The sequence below is a fragment of the Leptonychotes weddellii genome, chromosome 6 (assembly GCF_054177405.1).
Source record: "Leptonychotes weddellii isolate Sample4059 chromosome 6, ASM5417740v2, whole genome shotgun sequence".
NCBI lineage: Eukaryota > Metazoa > Chordata > Mammalia > Carnivora > Phocidae > Leptonychotes > Leptonychotes weddellii.
In genome coordinates, this window is record NC_138374.1 from 96,552,196 (window position 1) to 96,573,139 (window position 20,944).

Consider the following 20,944-nt stretch of genomic DNA (forward strand, 5'->3'; position numbering starts at 1 on the left):
CAATTGATGAGAAGAGGCACAACTTTCTTAATAATGATATCAAAAGAAATTTCTTCGAAGCAAAAGGAAAGAGGACCGTGTACTTGGGGGCTGCCTGGGTGGCTCAGTCGTTAAGCGTCTGCCTTTGGCTCAGATTATGATCCCAGGGTCCTGGGATCAAGCCCCACATCAGGCTCCCTGCTCAGCGGGAAGCCTGCTTCTCCCTCTCCCACTCCCCCTGCTTGTGTTCCCTCTCTCGCTGTCTCTCTCTGTCAAATAAATAAAAAATCTTAAAAAAAAAAAAAAAAAAGAAAGAGGACCAACTGTATCTCTCTAGCATTGAGCCCACATTCACCCTATGCAATCCAGTGCCAACCACAAAAGGATGCACAACCAATGAGATTAAAAACACATTTAGATTACATTTCAAAATGTCAAAGAAGATGAACAACTGTGAAAGGTACATTTATTTAAAATGGAAAAAACAGCAGAAAGTTGAGTAACTAGCCAGGGGGGAGGAATATCTCCATTTTCTTCCCTTTCTCCCTTAGGTAAAATTGCAAAGATTTAATGTGGGACATTTGACAGGAAAGGTTACAAAACTGGAAGAATCTGTAGCAGCTGTGATTCTTACTGGCTGCACACTTTTTTACTAGAAAATGTTTTTTGGAGATTCTGTGGGGTTTTGCACTTCTCAAGATTATAGGGTCCCCCCCTCTCTTGGGGTGGGAAAGAACTTTTTGAAGGCTCATTTGCATCCTGAGTACTAAAAGAGATGAAAGCTGCCTGCACAAAGTTTGCTTTAGATTTGGGCTTAAGGGGAAACAGCTTGTAGACCTTCATATTTATTTACATACTATGTTACCCAATTTACTGATATGGGAATAAAAAAAGGAGGGGACTAATGATAGATACTCTGTCCAGGAATAAAGAATCTGATTATGTTTTTTTTTTTTTTTTTAAAGATTTTATTTATTTATTTGACAGAGAGAGACACAGCGAGAGAGGGAACACAAGCAGGGGGAGCAGGAGAGGGAGAAGCAGGCTTCCCGCCAAGCAGGGAGCCGGATGCGGGGCTCGATCCCAGGACCCTGGGATCACGACCTAAGCCGAAGGCAGACGCTTAACGACTGAGCCACCGAGGCGCCCCGAATCTGATTATGTTTTACTCTCAGGATCTTGAGAATATTGAACAGGTGAAGAATCACAAAATCTATCAACTTCGCAGTATAGCAATCACTTGGAACTAAAAGGAAGCTCTAGCAGAATATTGCTATTGTATAAGAAAAACTCTTAAACCATTATAATTTGTCTCATAATAGTAAAAAATTATCTTTAAACTTAAAGCTATTTAAAAATATATAGCTTTGATTGAAAATAGAAATACTGACATTTTTTTTACGCTCAAAATACCAAGCAGTTGGATGGAAAAAGCGGTTTCAACATAATCCCAGCATAAAGAATTATGGAATACTAATCTAAATATGCCTAGGATCATTGTTTATAAGTATAATCAATTAAAATATGACATAACTTTGGGGCGCCTGGGTGATTCAGTTGGTTAAGCATCTGACTTTTAATCTCAGCTCAGATCTTTTTTTTTTTTTCCTTTTTTTCTTTTTTTTTTTTATTCTTATGTTAATCCTCAGCTCAGATCTTGATCTTAAGGTTGTGAGTTCAAGCCCAATGTTGGACTCCATGCTGGGTGTGGAGCTTGCTTAAAAAAAAAAAAAAAAGTAACTTTGATCATATTAAGAATTTTTGATATTTCAGACTTACTCTGCGCAGGGCATTCTGAAAATCATTTCCCATTTCTAAAGTTGTAATGATAAATACTCCAAGAACTAAAAGTCCCCCTGGTAGCATTCTGGACACCTAAAAATAAAAATATAGTATTAATTAACATAAGTATTTGCCATTATATGCAATCTTTTGTGTTTGATAAGCTAAATATTAAATCAGCAAATACTCTTGAGTACCAACTATATGCATAGCACTGAGGTGGGAGCTTTGAAAAACGGGTTAAAATATTGAGAAATATTTGGTAAACATGATGAAGGGGCGTCGTTATATACACAATGTTCCTAGAGTGTCCTTACTTTTTTGCCTTTATAACTAAAGCTATTTAATACCATTAGTAATGACACCCTTTAACTACATCAATAAACAAACCCTTCTCACAAGATCACAGACTGAAATACCTTCTAAAAATTTTTCAATGGCTTCTACTGTCACCTAAATAATATATAAATTTATCTACTACTGGTATTTCAGACCCTTTAAAATCTAGCTAATCTGATACTCAGAGCCTCACTTGATATTACTTTCCCTGAAATACCATACATATACCTGGCTAACTCTATACCTTCATTCAGACTGCTCCCTCAGCCTAAACTGACTCTCCCTTACCTTCTCTGTGTCTGAACTCTATTGAATACTTCAAAGTCAGCTTGAGGAAGCTGCCTTCCCTGATACTTTGATCTCCCAACTCCCATAAGACTTTGGTGTACTTTTCCCATGGAACTTATCAGACAAGCCTGTGTTATAATTACTTGTATTCAATGGTCTGGAAGTTCTTTAAGGGAAGAAGTGATTCTCAACTAACTCTGTATACCTATTAATATTCAGAAGATTACTAAAGTTTGGGATTTGAAGAGAGGGGATCTGACTTGAAAATCCATTGTTTCCTATTTTTTACATTTATTTCAATTTTTTACATCTCTTTATTATATTGCATATGAATGTTATTTCCAATTTTTCTTTACTCTAAAATAATATTGTAAAAATTCTAGCAAGGCTTTCTGTGTTCATGGGATTATTTGCTTAGAATAAATTTCTTGAAGTGGATTACTAGTTTATGAAGTTATGCATATTTTTAAGGTTTCTGACCCACACTACCAATTTGTTCTCCATAATATGTTATTTCCCTTCACGTGATTGTGGCTAGTTCTTAATACACATGGACTTCTTTCTACCATCTAAACTCAAGAGATCAAAGTGCTTTTTTTGTGTGTACTCAGTACATAAGAAAACTGATCAGAAAGTTAAATCTTCTTAGATACCATAGTCTATTCCTGAATATATTTATTTAGTGTCTGCTGGTGGTTCCCTATGATTTCATAAATCCTATTCATTATAGTAGCACAAGCTTGACATATAAATAAAGAACAAAGTTTTCATATTTGGCATGGAAATATGCGTATTTTCAAAATCACCAACACATAAAAGTAGCTGTTTCTTTCTAGGGGCAAAAAGGTTAACCTATTTTGCTATAAAAATTTTATGTTTGTATGCGTACGTGTATGATACACATCTCTCTATACATATAGGTATGTATGTGCTATATACATATGTATAAGTATATAGTTTTACAAGAAACCAAAAACAAAATTGGAGTCTAAAATTATTTAGAAACCATTGGGAATTTAAGTTTAAAATATTTAATATTTTCATTAGATGATATTAAAAATTTCTTAGATTCTTTTACTACACACAACCCCCCCTCACAAATACAGACACACATACAGATAAACGTGCATCTCTGAAAATTTTAAAGTTGATGGGAGATGGAAATGATTACTTTTACCTTACTCTAAAATTTCCTATTAGTTGACACAATCCATTCAATGACTACTTTCAAGTGTATTTACTCACCATTCCCTCTCACCCACTCCCAAATCTGTTTCCTTCTATGAAATGGCAACACCATCTTCCTAAACATCCAGGTTAGAAATCTCTGTCATCTTTAGCTACTTTCTCAAATGCTCTTCATTCCCAGTCTGCTTGGTCACTAAATCATCTTGCTACTAGCGCTGTGACTGGAGTGTTTTGGCAGTGAAGTTTTAACTCACTGCATTAGTTAATTCATGCATTCATTTATTCAATATTTTGGAGTTCTTGTAAACTATGGAAATACTATGCTTGGCATTGAGGATATAGCCATAAACAAAACAGATGTGATCCATCTTCACAAAGCTTAGTCTGGAATGGGCTCACATCATCTTTTTTTGAACTATAACAGTAACTGATGTTCAGTCTCTCTACCCTCCATTTATACTGTATCAAGGTATTGAAATTATTTTCTAAATGACTGATCAATCATATCAACTCCTTCTCAAGATAGGGAGCTCTGAAAGTCTACCACAGAGCTACTATCTATCAAACTCCTTCTTAGGATGGCACTCCAAAACCATCCATAAACTGGCCCCTTCCAATCTTCTGTCTAAATACATTCTTTTAAATACCCATGTTTCAGTTATACCCAATTGCTTGCTCTGTCCCTACCTCTTCCCCTGCCTTTAACTTTCATGCCTTTGGATCATGTATTCATACAGTCCTTTGTGTGTTCAGTGTGTTCTCTGACTTCTACTGGCAGTCCTATTCATCTTACAAGTTCAGAACCTTCTGTGAAGCCATGGGCAGGTACTTAATTATTCACCATTCTATATTCTTATAGCACTTTTCTACTTTTATCCCATTTCTCTTGTGGTAATAATGTCTTTCACTTTGGTTACAACATACATTCTAAGGACATTAAAAAGAACCTAACCAAACCATCATTTTATTCTCTCAGTACCCACGTTAAGTCTTTAAAACAATGTGACCAACAACTTTATTGTCAATAACTAGTATTATTTTAAAGAATACTTGTAAATAAGCTAAAGGACCAATAATAAAGAGAGGTTAAAAAACAGTGCATAAAGGTTAACAATCTAAAAGCACAGCATATAGGGCGCCTGGGTGGCTCAGTTGGTTAAGCGACTGCCTTCGGCTCAGGTCATGATCCTGGAGTCCCAGGATCGAGTCCCGCATTGGGCTCCCTGCTCGGCAGGGAGTCTGCTTTGCCCTCTGACCCTATCCCCTCTCATGTGTTCTCTCTCATTCTCTCTCTCTCAAATAAATAAATAAAATCTTTAATAAATAAATAAATAAATAAATAAATAAATAAATAAATAAAAGCACAGCATATAAAGTCAAAGGCTTCCAAATCAGACTGCCTGGGTTCAAATCCCAGTTCCATCACTTATTATGTAATCTTGGGTGGGTTATTTAAACTCAAGTAAAAAATACTTTTTAAAATTATACACAAGTAATCAACAAATGAAAAATATAATCATGGATGAAACAGAACAGAAAATACTTCTATCATTGATATACTATGCAAGTTTTGAAAACTTAAAAATGAGTACTCTGAAATCCTAGTCTAGTAATCTGAGGATGAAGTGCTTTTATTTTGTTAGTCAATAAGCACAACTTAACTATATAAAAAGACAAATATGATGACCTGGTTGGCATGTTCTGTGGCCCATTCTTCATCCAAGTTATCCAACTTAGCTTTTTGTTGATGTGTGAGGTTCTCATTTTGTTCCTCTTTGGGTGGTGTTCTAGTGGCAAGAATGACATAATCCTTTTGTGAAGAACACTTAAAAACAAATTAGAAAAGCTTATTAGAGTGACATCTGATTGAAGAACATAAAGCTCTTGTGACATGCAAAAACAGTAATATTCATAGCAGCTTAAATTGTTAATACTTATAATGGAAGCTATGGGGAAACCAATTTTCATGAATAGCCTTACAATGTTTCCCTCACACATCATTTATTTATATACTTAATATCAGCTTCTTATTTGTTTGGGCATTCTGAATGTGAATCATACAATGGTCTTTAAAAACAGCTTACTGGATAAGTGAATATACTGTACTTTAACTAAAATATGCTTGATCAGTTTTCTAGTTATTATATTTATCTTCTAAATAATCTGAACAGATGGAATGGTTCAGCAGATATAAAAACTCCGTAAAATAAAGCAACAAATGACCTTGCGTTTCTTACTTCCATTGAAACAATGATAGTAGGGAACTTGTAGATGTGTATCCACAGAAAAGCAAAGGGGATGTGGGATACATAATTGAAGCCGTATCAGATTTATATTCCTGAGTTTTAATAGCACTTAAATGGTAAACAAAGGTGGGATATCTGAAGATAAATTCAGGGAAGTTTTTTTTTTTTTTTTTAAAGGATTTTCTTTTCTTTTTTTTTTTTTTAATTTTATTTATTTATTTGAGAGAGAAAGAATGAGAGACAGAGAGCATGAGAGGGAAGAGGATCAGAGGGAGAAGCAGACTCCCCGCTGAGCAGGGAGCCTGATGCGGGACTCGATCCTGGGACTCCAGGATCATGACCTGAGCTGAAGGCAGTCGCTTAACCAACTGAGCCACCCAGGCACCCTAAATTCAGGGAAGTTTTAATAGCTCAGTCTCACTACAGTGAAAGTTTGCTGTAAAGAAAAAGTAAAAATAAGGCAGATAAAACCAGTTAGCATGGTGTCATTCTTATACATGACCTGATATTGCCATTAGGAGTGTCATCCTGGAATAGAAAATAAAGGAAGAGAAATTATTTCTACAAAAGTTATTTCCCGAAAGTTACATTCAAATGCACAAAGGAAAAGGCAGGTGCTGATTAAGAAAGCATGACTTTAAAAAGAAAAAGAAACTGACCCAGAGAATAGGAAACAGGCAAGCTTGAGGGAAAGAAGAAAAAAGTGATAAGCCCTGGAATAAAGAAAAAGAAAATTACTGGAAAGGATGAAAAGATAGCATAAGGAAAGACTGGAAGGAAAATCCTAAACTGTGGGAGACTTATTTGTAAGATGGTGGTTTTGCCAAGCTCTAGAAACAGCCTATGTGAGTAAGGCAAGTTTGGAAGAGGGTTATTTCTCCCTGACCTTTTATTTCTACTGAGGATACCTTTCTCTGAGACTCTTATTCCCTTAAACTTTCTTAAATACAGGGAAGTAGAAAACCTTAAATAAAAAGTTCCTAACAAAAAGAGCCCAATATTGGATGCAAATAACCTCAATCAAAAAGTATTCAGGGCTGAGCCCAAGTGGCTCAGTCAGTTGGGCAGCTGCCTTCGGCTCAGGTCATGATGTCGGGGGTCCTGGGATCAAGCCCCGCATTGGGCTACCTCCTCAGCGGGGAGTCTGCTTCTCCCTCTCCCTCTGCTGCTTGTGCTCTGTCTGTCTCTGTCTCAAATAAATAAAAAAAATCTTTAAAAAAAAAAAAGTAGTTCAGATTATTACCAAGAAGGGTAGTTGGGCTGTCTAAGGAGAGGCCTCATAGGGTAGTGTTAGCTGGGTGAATAGTACAGAGTCTACTCTCTGTCTTACAAGTTAAGAAATCAGATTTGTAAAAACGCTGAGAATGATCTGGTCTCTCAGGGCTAGACTGACATTAACTAAGCTCATTCAGAATGATGCTGAAAACAAGAATACTATGAAGGAGTGTGAACACATGACTCTTCTTGACAGTACATTCTTTGTAAGTAGATAACATGGGGCTCAAATTACAGGAGGAAGTAGCTTCAAAATCTGGATAGAATTGGAACAAGAAAAGTTAATTATGCAATTTGAAGGTTCTAAGGCATTATGATAAAATATTCAGAAAGAAAATTGTCACAATAAAACTCTTTTTGCTTCTAGGTATCAAAATCAAGTCCTTGGGCCACAGTGCACTCTCCCCTAAATAGTGTTTAGATGGAGTAGCCAGTTTGTCCCTGACTCTTCTTTTTCTGTTGCTTTCTACTGCTGGCCTGTCCTCCCTGCTGATTAACATATTTTTTCTTCAATTATAATAAAAGAGCAGATGCTTATGCTTTTTTTTTTTTTTAATTTTTTTAAGATGTTATTCACTTATTTGTCAGAGAGAGAGAGCACAAGCAGAGGGAGAAGCAGGCTTCCCGCTGAGCAGGGAGCCCGATGCGGGACTCGATCCCGGGACTCCAGGATCATGACCTGAGCTGAAGGCAGTTGTTTAACCAACTGAGCCACCCAGGTGCCCCTGATGCTTATGCTTTTTAAAGTAACTGCCCAAATCTCTGTTCCATTTTGTGTTGATTTTTAAGGCTTAACTCCAAAAGGGAAATAAAATTTGTCTTATTTGCAAATTTCTCCTATTCCCTTTCCCTCTCTCCACTGAATCGACATTAAAAAAAAATTCAGTAAGATGAGTGAGTACCATAGCATGTAACAAAAGACATGACCACTATTGCCATAAGACTGAGATAAAACAAACAATGGTAATAAAGTTGTCAAAAGCTACTTTTGCAAAGAATTAGACAACCAGGAATTAATAAAGATTAGAAGAGAGTAAAAAACACTTGGAAAGACAATAAAATACGTATAATTTGATTAGTGAAATTCTAATTTTAGAGTTTCTACATTAGGAGTTACTTTTACATTGTCAAAAGGGAATGCATTCTGACTTAAGCAAACCTGGGCTAGGTTTGTCCTGCTTCTCCACATTTTTCCTCAAAGACCATTTTAAGTTCTTCTACATTTCCATTCCTCCATTCCCTAACCTTGAGCTTACTGTTAAATAGCACATTTTAACTTTAAATAAAGAGCTAATTTGTTTTATCAATAAATGCACTAAAAGATACATACCTGTCCAATTAAAAGACCAGAGACAAAAGCCTTTCCTTGAAGATTTATGTTTGAAAGATACTGGCCAACGGTCTCTTCTACAATGTAGGTTCTTCCCATTATTAGGAACTAATTCACTCTCCTAAATTCCAAGAAAAAAAATATACACCACTTTTAGGTAAAAATATAATTTGCCATGTTTTTGTCATGGGGTTGTACAGAGACAGAAGTGGTAGCATCCTGATACTATCCCATGCCTTACAGAGACTGCTTGTTAAGTAGGGTATTCTTTCCTGCAAAGTTCAAATTTAGCTTCAAAATTCTCAACACAGTACTGCTGGAAATGACTACCAGTCAACTAGAGCTGACATAAAAGATAAAAACCCACTTCCACATCTAAGATAGGGGAGAGAACACTAACACACCTGATTTTTTATTTAATTTGCTACTCCTTAGTTGTATCATCTTTGATAGTCTCTTGCTGAACCTCATTGTGCTCATTTCTAAAACAGGAAAGAGGACAATTTCTGAGCTGCTCTTAGGAGGTAGAGAGAACCAAATTCACTTACTCAATAAGCATACTATGAAGAATTACTATGTGCTAGAAATTGTGCCAAGTGGGATGGCACAAAGATGAAGAATACTTGACTTATGCCCTTGAGTAACTCATAGTATAATTAGAATTATGGAATTCAATAAGTAGCAATGCAATAATGGACATTTACATAGTTTCGATTTTGTATAAGGCATTATTCTAAGTACTTTATACATGGTAACATCTGTAATATTCACAAAAACTCCAGGAGGTAAGTACTATTACTATAACCCTTGTTTTATAGATTAAGAAACCAAAAGGAAGAAAAGAAATGTAACTTGCCCAAGCAACAAAGCTGGTAAATGGCAAAGGTGGGATTTAAACTCAGGCAGTCTAGCCCTAGAATCCATGCCCTTAAATGCTATGTTCATACTATGGAAACATACCTCGTCTCTCATTTAAACCTTTACAAAGGGTGGTTCCTGTTCTGTGCACTCTCTTACTCTCTCTCCAGTTTGTAAAGGACAGTTGCAGCACTTTGAACAGAAATAACAGTCACTTGAGCTGTGTAAAAACCTTCAATCTTATTTAGTACAACAAAGTCAAAGCAACTGCAGATGAACTGGGGTGGTATATCTGCCATCAGTAAAGTAAATTGCCAATCACAATGATTTTGCATTACTCTAAAAGTAAAGCCCAAAGAATTGATTCCAGTTTGAAATTGCCTACTGGATGCTGTTTTTTTCAAAGAGCCTGTTCAGTTTTGTCTCAAAATGCATTAAATTTCTTCCCAACTCTTTCCCAACAACTGTGCAAGTAAATTGGGTTTGCACAAGAGTTATTTTTAGACTAAGTCTAGAACTGCCCATCTAAATCATTAATGCTGCTATAAATTTAAAGGCTTTCCACTTTTAATAGTGCCTTAACGTATTAAACTTTCCTCTCCTTCATCATGCTATTCTACTCCTTTTCCTTCTGCCTTAATAATTCTCAGTTATTCCAAGAAAAAGCAGTGACAGTGACTCCAAAATTACATGTAACTTCCCAATCTTATTTTTTCCAAGGTGTCACCCAGTAATCATATTACTTTAATGCTTCTTCAAAACTTTAAAATATAGCCAACCATACCTTACAAAGGACATTACTAAAAACATAGATCTTGCCTAAAACAGTTTAATTTATCCTGAAGTGTTGTGTGACAACATAAGCTATGCAAGTTGTCCAAGCACTGTAACTTGAGACAATTCAATCTCTTTGGATTCTGGTTTCCTAGTTTATAAAATAAAGAATTTGGATCAGGCAATTCTGAAGATCTATCTAGTTTTAGGATTGTGATTCCGAGTACAGAATATCTGCATTTTCCAAACAGTAGATCACTAATAGTGAGCCAAGGGCATAGCACAGTACTACGCATACCACCAACCTTAATTAAAGTGCTTATATAAAATATTTTGGGGCAAAATTAACTTATCCTTAATAATATTCACAAAAGGGCTGCTGCTGTGGGAACTGAGGGGGGAATGAATTGGGAATGCTTTATTTTCAATGAAAAAGTTAAGAAGTTCTTTCGGAAGAATAATTAAACATGAAATAATCTACAGATTCAGCATAGAAATCACAAGAATTACAATCTGGAAACAAGTAGTTCTATTATGGAGGCAAGGTGATAAGCGGTTTTTAAGAATGTGTTTTAAAACTTTTGCTCTAAAAGTTTTTCCATCTTAAAAACATAAACATATGGTAGCACTTTCTACAATATTACCTTAAAACATAAAAACAAAGGCTACACTCAAAGTCCTCCTGCTTTACTTTAAATCCTCTTCCTGAAAAATGAAACGGGCTCCTTAAATTCTTGTTGGCTCGTTGTTACCCACCCCGCCACATACACACAAAAGGCATTAAGCACTCCATCTTAAATAAATTTTGTCATAAATGGACTTCAGTGTGGTACCGGAGTGTCTGCCCATATGTTTCCTACACTCGGTCCCTTTCCATCTTCCTTCAGAAGGAGGCTCTCTGAGCCCGAATGCACACACTCAACCCTCACACAGAAGTACTACACCCGTAGGCTGACTCACCTGCACTCAAAATGTGCCCGCCTGACAGATAAATCTGTCGAACTGTCAGTCCTCCTGAGAAGGAGCTTTACGGTGCAAGTATAAGCCTCCAGGGGCCAGATTCCCCTCGGGTCCAAATTTCACAGCCAATGAATTCATCAGAAAGCCACGGACTTCCCACACCTCACTTCCCACTGCAAACCGAGGGTCTCTGGAGTCAGGTGGCGCGGTCTGATGACGCACGCTGCCCCCCGTCCTTCACCGCAGTACCTCAGCCAAAGCGACTGCGGGCGCCACCCCGCCCCCTTCCGGGCGCCATTGAGAGCGTGGCGGTAGCCCGGCGCCTGCCGTCCAGCCCTGCCCGGACCGATGCCCTCTAGTGGCTCAGTGTCTAGAAGCCGCCAAAGAGGACGACCCATGGCATCCCGGAGCTTTGACGGTAAGGTCGCCTTGCTTTTCAGGGTGGGACCTAAGTTGACGAATACTCGGTGGCGCCATCTCGCGGACAGCGGTTATGCTGCCGGGGGAGGAGAGCCGGGGGGCGGGGAGAAAAAAAGGAAGTGGAATGGGCGGTGCGCAGTCAGGCTCACGGAAGGGATTGAGGAAAACACTACGTTTCCCACAGGCCCGCGCGGCTTGAGGCGGGTGGACAGGGGAGCCGGAAATCAGACAGGGTCAGGGGCCGCGGCTGAACTCGGATTCCCAGGGTGCCCAGCTTCCGGCGGCTGCGCGCGCACTTCGGGCGCGAGCGCTGTGGCGCGTCTGGTGCCGGCCCTAAGGCAGGACTCTATTTCCCAGGGTCCCGCCGCGGGAGTCTCCGGCGGGCAGGCGCACGCGAGCCACGGAGCGAGGTGGCCGAGGTGGCCGCCCAGGCTTCTGGGTCCTCTTGGTCTTCGCCTTTCTTCTCGGTTTCTGCTCCGCCGGCTGCCGGCCCCGCGACCTCCGGCCCGATCGACATGGCGGCGGTGTTGCAGCAAGTCCTGGAGCGCACGGAGCTGAATAAGCTGCCTAAGTCCGTCCAGAACAAACTCGAAAAGTTCCTTGCTGACCAGCAATCCGAGATCGATGGCCTGAAGGGGCGGCATGAGAAATTTAAGGTGGAGAGTGGTAAGTGGCGACGCTCTTCCCGCCCTTGATTCTGGGCCCGACTCCGTAACTATGGCTGGTCTTCTCCCCTTGCAAGCTCGCTTTCTGCCTACGACTTCACTGGTGGCATCGCTTCCCCGGCTCCTTACACCCCCCTAGGCCTTCTCTTACTTGCTCCCACCGTTTGAAATGGAGCTCTTTTGTTTGTTCTAAACTGAATTTACACTTCGTTCCGTCTTCTTTGTAATTAGTGTGGTCTCGCGTAGGGACCACTTAATGTTCGGCGCACAGAAATTGTGAAGATCTGGGCATATTTACTCCGGACTAGCGAGAGTCTGCGACCCCTATCTCTAAGCTTAGAGTACCGTCTCTTTATGTTGCTTTGCTAGTAATTTCCTCTCACTTTTCTGGTCACCTGGATTCATAGGTCTTTGTCTAATTGACTACTTCGTGCACTTCTCTTTTTTAGTCTTTCGCGCTGGTCAGGTAACGAACTAGATGGTCACATAAATGAGTAGGTGCATAAGACAGCGTTGGAAACACAACGAACGAAAATAAGTTTGATACATCGGAATTCTTTCTAAAAGTTGGAGTTTAAAGACCTGTTTATAGGTACTTACAGTAGACCCTCGAGTAAGAAAGTTACGGATAATAGTAACTTGAATATCCGTGAAGAAAGATTAAGACCGTAGTAATTACCGTTAGTGAAATGCAAACTGTTATTTGTCCTGGTTTACCTGGGGGCGTGGGGGGTACGGTGCTGTTTTTGCTAAGTTGATTGAAAATTCTGAATACATTATCACTTCAAAAAATGTAATTATCCAGCAGAATTGGTGTCGAAAAGTAATTCTCTGAATCCCAACTCTGAAGATACACCGCGTCTGTTCTTTAATATACATATAAATATTGATTGTCTTCTGTGTGCTTGTTACTATGCTGAACAGTATACACTGTCTTTTAACACAACGTTTTAAAACAAAGTAGTTTTTAATCTAATTTTTTTGTACATGGTGTCTGCTTTATACTAAAATGTCTACTGATGTGTGGGGAAAGTACTAAGATAAGTAAGACATGTTGCCTACCTTGAAGAATTTCAGTCTTGTGGAATAGACAGAAGTTGGAAAACCCCCTGTAGGTCTTTCTTTCTTTTGTCATTTGTAAGTTGGAAATTAAGTTAAAGTCTTTTCAGTGATCTAATTATCTTTACTCAAATTCTGTTATTTGGAGTGCAGTTCAAATACTATGTCTTAAATATTAAAATCAACATTGTTAAAAATAAGTAGTAGTATTGACAGTGTGTATACATGTGTGTTTGATTTTAATTCTTTTCTCTGCTTCTGAAGAACAACAGTACTTTGAGATAGAGAAGAGGCTGTCCCACAGTCAGGAGAGACTTGTGAATGAAACCCGAGAGTGCCAGAGCTTGAGGCTTGACCTAGAGAAGCTCAGTAAGTATTTTTACATCCTTATTTTATTCTTGTAGTATGGAGATCTTTAGGCACTCTTTTGTATGCTCTCGAAACATTGACTTACTGTTTACGAAAATACTGATTGTCATTGTTTCCATTGATGGTGGTATTTTGAGTTTTCACTTGATGGTAGACTTCATTGAGAGCATAAGGCATAATTAATGGCTAGGAGACCTGGGTTCTAATTCTGACTGCTATTAAAAACTCTTTTGCCATATGTAAATCATAACATATAAAATGGCTAGAACCACCTGTCCATCTGCTTACATAACTGTACAGATCAAATGAGATTTTCGAAAGCATTTTTAAAAGTCATAAAGCACTATGCAACTGAAAACATAATTAAGGAGAGAGAATTATTTTTAATTTGTTGAAGAATAAAGCTTATTAGTTTCATTATTATATTTTAACTGTTATATTTTTTATAAGTATTTATGAATCCCAGGATATTTCCCCTTTAAGACCTGTTTCTTGGGAAAGATGAGTAATTTCCTTTTTTTTTTTTTTTTTAAGATTTATTTATTTTTAGAGAGAAAGTACAAAGGGCGGGGGAGAGGATCTTAAGCGGACTCTGTGCTGAGCGTGGACCCCCACGTGGGGCTTGATCTCATGACCCTGAGATCATGACCTGAGCTAAAACCAAGAGTCAGATGCTTGATAGACTGTTCTACTCAGGTGCCCCACATAATTTCCTTTTTAATAAGTTTACATATATCATTAAGTTCTAGAAGGTACACAAGATCTTAGTTAAAGGCACTGGCATTTCTTGGGAAAATGATGTGTATTCTGTGCTATGCTAATAATAGGAGAGAGCAAATGTCAGAAAAGATCTTTATAGAATGGGGGCATAATATGTTATTAGATATAGCTGGATTTTTAATTTGGGAACACAGGAAGCTAGTAAGAGAATTGTTAACACCTAAGCCTTTTTTCTTAACCAGGTCTGTGCCTATCAACTATTTAGGTCATAATTTTTTTCTAGCTAATTTTGAAGCACTTAATTTTTAAAATATGTGGCATGTATGTACAATGGTATTTATACACATGTAATGAGGGCATAAAATTTAAATTTATCGAGTAGCTAGATCTGGTTCATCATCTGTATATAGTTCTTCCTTGGTGTAGTAACTAGGTCTGTAGAGCTGAGGTGCTAAAGCATTTCAGGAAAATTACTGTGATTATAGCTTCTTTTATATGATCTGGAAGGGAGAGGAGGAGGAGAAGATGAGGATAAACCTAGACACACATCTAGTATGCCTCTCTGGGGTATATACAGTTAAGTTTGTGTTTTTTTGGTTTATCATTCCAGATCTGTAAGTTTGGAAAACAGTAAGTAATATAATGCAAAATAGAAAATTCAGACTAATTTAACAGGGTTTTCCCCTATAATAAGCCAATTGTTTAAATAGAACTAAAGATTGGAAGTAGTAATAATGTATTTATTTATTAAATTGCTAGCACATAATATAGATGTGTTTTAGTGGAAGAAAGTTTCAGAAAGTATATTCTTCCTAGTTATCTGCATGCTTTTAGAGAAGAAACTATACAAGGAGTTAGACCATTATAAGTGGAGATTGTTGGGATTGATAATTCAGTTTCAAGCATAATTTTGTTTCCTCCATGTTGAAGGCTCTTTTTAGAGTGATGAACAAGCTGAATCATAATTATCCATTGTTGTTATTTACTCTGTATACATGTTATATAGTTTAAATGTTACTTATTTTCTTGATCTTGTTTCTTTTAACTCAAATTTTCTGATTTGTAAATATAATTCATTGTTATGATTGACTTAGAAGAGTCATTGAAAAATGATTAAAGTGACAATTGTGTATGCTTTTTCCTATAAATGTTGGTTAGAATGATCACAAATAAGATTTTGGAGACAGGATAGCATATTTAAAAATTTGGTCTTGGGGCACTTGGGTGGCTCAGTCGGTTGGGTGTCCGACTCTTGGTTTCAGCTCAGGTCTTGATCTCAGGGTCTTGAGTTCTATCCCCGTGTTGGGCTCCACACTGGGCGTGATGCCTACTTGAAAAAAGGAGGAGGGGGGCGCCTGGGTGGCTCAGTCAGTTAAGCGTATGCCTTCAGCTCAGGTCATGATCCCAGGGTCCTGGGATCAAAGCCTGCATTGGTCTCCCAGCTCAGCAGGGAGCCTGCTTCTCCCTCGCCCTCTGCTGCTCCACCTGCGTCTGCGCGCGTACTTGCTCTCTCTCAAAATAAAATCTTTAAAAAAAAAGAAGAAAAAAAGTTTGGTTTAGAAGTAGAGTAAATTTGGGGTATTCATGGATTTGGAATACTATGTTCTATAAGTCAGCCTTTCTGAGACTCAGTTTCTTCATTTTAAAGCGTATTTATGGGTGGCAGATGGATGAAAACTGTCATTGCAGTTTTTAAGTTTATGTGTGTATGTTCATAAAATTCCTTTTATCCAGACAATCAACTGAAGGCGCTAACTGAGAAAAATAAAGAACTTGAAGTTGCTCAGGATCGCAATATTGCCATTCAGGTACAAGTTATTCCTGTGAATAAAGCTAACTATAAACATGATACTTGAGGAAGTATTCTATTTTGTGTTACTTAATGGGAAGGTGAAACATGTTCTATTAGGAGAAACTACTGAAAGAAATGCATATATGTAAATTCCTTAATTGGACCTTTATATGTTTTATTGATTCTTTTACTCATCAGAATATATTGATACTTAATATAAAAGGAAACTTGCTTATAATGCCATAGTTCTTAAGGTTGTAATTTTTTAAAAAAAAGTAAAGTGCCATAGAACTGTAAGTAGGAGAAATATTCATAGATCCATTTATTTGTCCCCCACTCACCCACTTACCTACCTATCATCCTTCTTTCCTTTTAGAAATTCTGTATTTAATACTTACTGTTACTCAGGCATTATTTCAACTATTGTGCTACAGTTGGGGATATGGGTGAATCCATATCAGAAATCATTTCCTTAGCGTAGTGATAAGAGTAAGAGATTGAATATGATCACAGGAATGTTTACCCATTGGTTTAATAAAGTGGTCATAGTCAGTGATTCTCTAACTGGATAGAACTTCAGACTCTTGCCATTGCTTTTTAAAAACTTGTGCTTAGAAAAACAGAACAAAAAAACGTGTTTGATTTGAGTTTAAAAGGTACTTGGTGTATAAAAGGTACTTATAATGGGAAAGTGGTAGACGTAATCCAATAGAAATTTAAAATTCTCTGCATAAAAAGAACTAAAACACAAATAAAGCACTAATAAGTATTTTTTCAATTAAAATATGACTATTTGGATCCTTAATATAGGAATACTTTCATACTTTAAGAAAAATCATTCAAGGGGGAAATGGGCAAAGGAATTAAAAAAAACAGGAAGCTGCACAAATGGTCAGTGGCAATATGAAATGTTGCTCTACTTCACTTGTGATCAGAAAAATGTAGATAAAACAATAAGGTAATTATTTTTGATCTCCCCATGTTAACATTGATTTCTTTCTCCTTAAGAATGATCTTCAGTTCTGACATGATTGGCTTGAAATTGGCACTTATGAATCAAAACATATTGATTGCCATTGTCTTGCTGCAAAGCAGTTTGAGAAAATATATTAAAGGTTTTAAATAATTCCATTTCTAGGGCTCTTTCTTGAAAAATAATTTGAACCAACCTGTAAATGCAGTGATACCCATAAAATTGCATTTTATGGCAGCAAAAAATTAGAAGTAAATTAAATGTCTTTTCTACAAAGGCATGTTTAAGTAACAAGGGCACTTCCAAGTGATAGTGACGTGGGAAATTTTTTCATAAGCCTATGAAAAATAATTTTTAAAAATGTAAAATATAAATAGTGTTGAGATTACAGGTAATTTTTAAACTTTCTGATGTATTAAGTTATAAGAGAAAGAAAACCAACCATTCTTAAACTACAGCTAATGTTAAAGTGGAATTTCTGAGTTGGAACTTGAACACAGTTTTTTAGTTTAAACATATTTTGCTTCTCCTTTATATGATAGAGCCAGTTTACAAGGACGAAAGAAGAATTAGAAGCTGAGAAAAGAGACTTAGTTAGAACCAATGAGAGACTATCTCAGGAACTTGAATATTTAACAGGTATGAAGAAATACTTTAACCTCTAACTCCACTCTCTCCTCTCTCTTCTAATAGTGCTAGGAATTAATCCTCAGTCCATTTCTGTTGCTGGTGTTTGTCATAGCTCAGAATATAGTTCAGTGTAATAGCCTGCTGTTTCTCCCACTCATTTATCTTTAGATTATTATCAAGGTTTTAAAGAAGTGTCTGGACAAGTATACACAAATGAAAAACATCTAAGCAGTTGTAATTTGGACCAAGGTTTACATGCTAAGATACTTCAGTGTTCTCTATAATATCAAATTGGAAGCAGTTTAAGTGTTCATTCAGTTGTAGAGGCTGGACTCCTAACACAGACATACTTGCTGGTGTATAACCTGCCCATAAACATTCAATATGTATAGGAACCTGAAAGGAAACCTTATATTTAAAAATATGGACTGAAGGAGTTAGGCAGGAATATAAGCTAAGTAATATAAGTAAGATAGATACATAGTATATAGTATATGATGTAGTTGATATATTAAGGTGAACCTGACTCTTAAGCAGTGTAATGGTATCAGTTTCCCTTTGGTTCCTTTTATAAAATTTTTTAAGATTTTTATTTTTATTAATAGAATTTTCAACTGTGTATGTTGCTTTACAATAATATTCAATTAGGTAACTATACTTCTCCAGTCTCAGTTAAGTTACTTCAGAGTATTTATTGGTGATGTTGATCAGCTAGTGATAGATAAAATTAAAAGAATTTTTTTAATAAGAACTTTGGTGTAAGGAATCTAAAAATTAAGCATGTATTATTCTGGCTGTTTTGAGTAGATTTTTATATGTATTACTGCTTTTTAACTTAACAAATGGCTATTTATGAAATTTTAATAGATCTATAGGTGTATATCAGGAAAATTAATGTGAATTTGTATATTTAGCTTAAGATACTGCATTTAAAAATAAAATAACCAGTATAATTTACATGTTGGGTTGGGTGCACAAATTTGGCTTATCATTTGTGAAAATTAAATTTGTAACTAAGTATGACAAAAACAAATTAAGGGGTTGAGAACTACGAATCTTGCATTAGATGCTTGTATTTCTAGAGATGCATCTTCGATGTTTGGTTCCTCTGAGCATTAACTAGTCATTATTTTTAAATTCTCTTCTGACCTTTCTAGAGGATTTTAAACGTCTAAATGAAAAACTTAAAGAAAGCAATGCCACAAAGGGTGATCTGCAGTTAAAACTGGATGAACTTCAAGCTTCTGACGTTTCTGTTAAAGCAAGTAACAAATAATTTCTAATGCACAAAATACAATTTTTGCTTAAAACGTACTTAAATTTTAAGTATAAGCAAGTGATCAGTAATGTGATTAAAAGCTGTGTTTTTGTTTTTGTTTAATGTCAGGAAAAGAATTAAACATTAAGACAATTTTAATTGAACTATTTGTTTACGTGATATTTAAGTTTCTTATAATTCTTATCTGACCATCTTTTTCTGTTAAGAATGCATGCAAATACTTCTTTTGTTAAGATTCTGCTTGTGTTCTTTAGCTACAGGCAAAATCTTTTAACTGCCGTATATTGTCTTTAACTGTAAATGTTATTTTCTTGGATATCTTTAGTATCGAGAAAAACGCTTGGAGCAAGAAAAGGAGTTGTTACATAATCAGAATACATGGCTGAATACAGAGTTAAAAACTAAAACTGATGAACTTCTGGCTCTTGGCAGAGAAAAAGGAAATGAGATTCTAGAGCTTAAATGTAATCTTGAAAACAAAAAAGAGGAGGTAAGTTAGTAAAATTTTATTTTCATTTTGGTTAAAACTTGTATTTGTGTACCAGCTTATTACAAATGTATTCCATGGTGAGGGGTGCCTGGGTGGCTCAGTCAGTTAAGCATCTGAGTTCGGCTCAGGTCATGATCTCGAGGTCCTGGGATCGAGCCTCAAGTCAGGCTCGGCGCTGCTCAGAGGGAAGTCTGCTTGTCCCTCTCTCTCTCCCTCTGCCCTTCCCCCAGCTCGTGCTCTCTCTCTCTCTCTCAAATAAGTAAATAAAAATCTTAAAAAAAAAAAATGTACTCCAGGGTGTACCGAAGTAAATATTATAATATTAGAAACGTGGATGGGGCGCCTGGGTGGCTCAGTTGGTTAAGCGACTGCCTTCGGCTCAGGTCATGATCCTGGAATCCCGGGATCAAGTCCCACATCAGGCTCCCTGCTCAGCAGGGAGTCTGCTTCTCCCTCTGACCCTCCTCCCTCTCATGCTCTCTGTCTCTCATTCTCTCTCTCGCAAATAAATAAAATCTTAAAAAAAAAAAAAAGAAACGTGGAAGACATAATTCATAAACATTTGACCTAGGAAATGAACCAATTGCATTTAAATAAATACTTTAAGATATTCTTTGATGAATTTTGATACTATATACTCTCTTTTGATGTATCTTTAAGTTATATTTAAAAGTGGTGGTAAATTTTGTGAGCTAAATCCAAATGTGTTGTTCCGTAAGCTATTATTTTTCATTTTCTTAAATATACATGTTTTTTTGTTGTTGTTTTTTTAAAGATTTTATTTATTTATTTGACAGAGAGAGACACAGCAAGAGAGGGAACACAAGCAGGGGAAGTGGGAGAAGGAGAAGCAGGCTTCCCGCCGAGCAGGGATCCCAATGCGGGGCTCAATCCCCGGGCCCCGGGATCATGACCCGAGCCAAAGGCAGACGCTCAACGACTGAGCCACCCAGGCGTCCCTTAAATATACATGTTTTATGTGAAACCCTTTTTTGGGTGTAGGGCATTATTTTGCTTTCATTTGGCAGCTAAACTTCATATCAAATTAATGTTAGTTAATACAACCTCCTCTCTCCACCCAACTTTTCTATTTCTAGGTTTCTAGAATGGAAGAACAGATGAATGGCTTGAAAACATCAAATGAAAATCTTCAAAAACATGTAGAAGAGCTGTTGACCAAACTGAAAGAGGTGGAGATGACCACTTTAAAATTTCTCTTTTCCAAAAATATTAAAGCACTTATGAGGCTATTATTTTTTACATGATTTCATGTTTTAAACTGTTTCTGAGACCATAAAATGGCCAGAACACTCTCATACGCTGTAGCTAAGCTGAAATAGCTAGATTCAAAAATGGCAATCACATGCTATATCCAAAGTACTGTCTGAAAATGAGTATGGTTAATTTTAATATCATTGAAGTATTACAGTTTAAGATAAAAATATCAGCAGTATTTTAACTTTAAGGTAATTCATCTTTATCCTGAAACTGATGTTAATTTTTATCTCTTTACAAATTGTTTTTTTTT

General features: G+C 36.8%; 2 protein-coding genes across 9 annotated transcripts in view; one reads left to right on the top strand and one right to left on the bottom strand.

The window, feature by feature from the left end:
- The window catches only part of ODR4 (odr-4 GPCR localization factor homolog), a 35,486-nt gene extending 24,221 nt beyond the window's left edge, over positions 1 to 11,265 (bottom strand). The window contains exons 1-4 of one of the 5 annotated variants that reach the window (XM_081824706.1): positions 11,020 to 11,265; positions 8,428 to 8,548; positions 5,264 to 5,401; positions 1,759 to 1,854 (exon numbers count right to left, since the gene is read on the bottom strand). In XM_081824706.1, coding sequence (XP_081680832.1) covers positions 1,759 to 1,854; positions 5,264 to 5,401; positions 8,428 to 8,526 — 333 coding nt within the window. In that variant the 5' untranslated portion in view covers positions 8,527 to 8,548; positions 11,020 to 11,265. Of the gene's footprint in view, positions 1 to 1,758; positions 1,855 to 5,263; positions 5,402 to 8,427; positions 8,551 to 9,387; positions 9,504 to 11,019 lie in introns of those variants that run through there. The other 4 variants (XM_081824705.1, XM_081824708.1, XM_081824707.1 and 1 more) reach the window with 4 other exon arrangements.
- Positions 11,266 to 11,736: 471 nt separating this feature from the next.
- The window catches only part of TPR (translocated promoter region, nuclear basket protein), a 67,305-nt gene continuing 58,097 nt past the window's right edge, over positions 11,737 to 20,944 (top strand). For 2 of the 4 annotated variants that reach the window (XM_031025494.2, XM_006730920.3), the window contains exons 1-7: positions 11,737 to 12,105; positions 13,428 to 13,532; positions 15,987 to 16,060; positions 17,560 to 17,656; positions 18,805 to 18,908; positions 19,252 to 19,416; positions 20,514 to 20,606. In XM_031025494.2, coding sequence (XP_030881354.2) covers positions 11,955 to 12,105; positions 13,428 to 13,532; positions 15,987 to 16,060; positions 17,560 to 17,656; positions 18,805 to 18,908; positions 19,252 to 19,416; positions 20,514 to 20,606 — 789 coding nt within the window. In that variant the 5' untranslated portion in view covers positions 11,737 to 11,954. The remainder of the gene's footprint in view (positions 12,106 to 13,427; positions 13,533 to 15,986; positions 16,061 to 17,559; positions 17,657 to 18,804; positions 18,909 to 19,251; positions 19,417 to 20,513; positions 20,607 to 20,944) is intronic. The other 2 variants (XM_081824703.1, XM_081824704.1) reach the window with 1 other exon arrangement.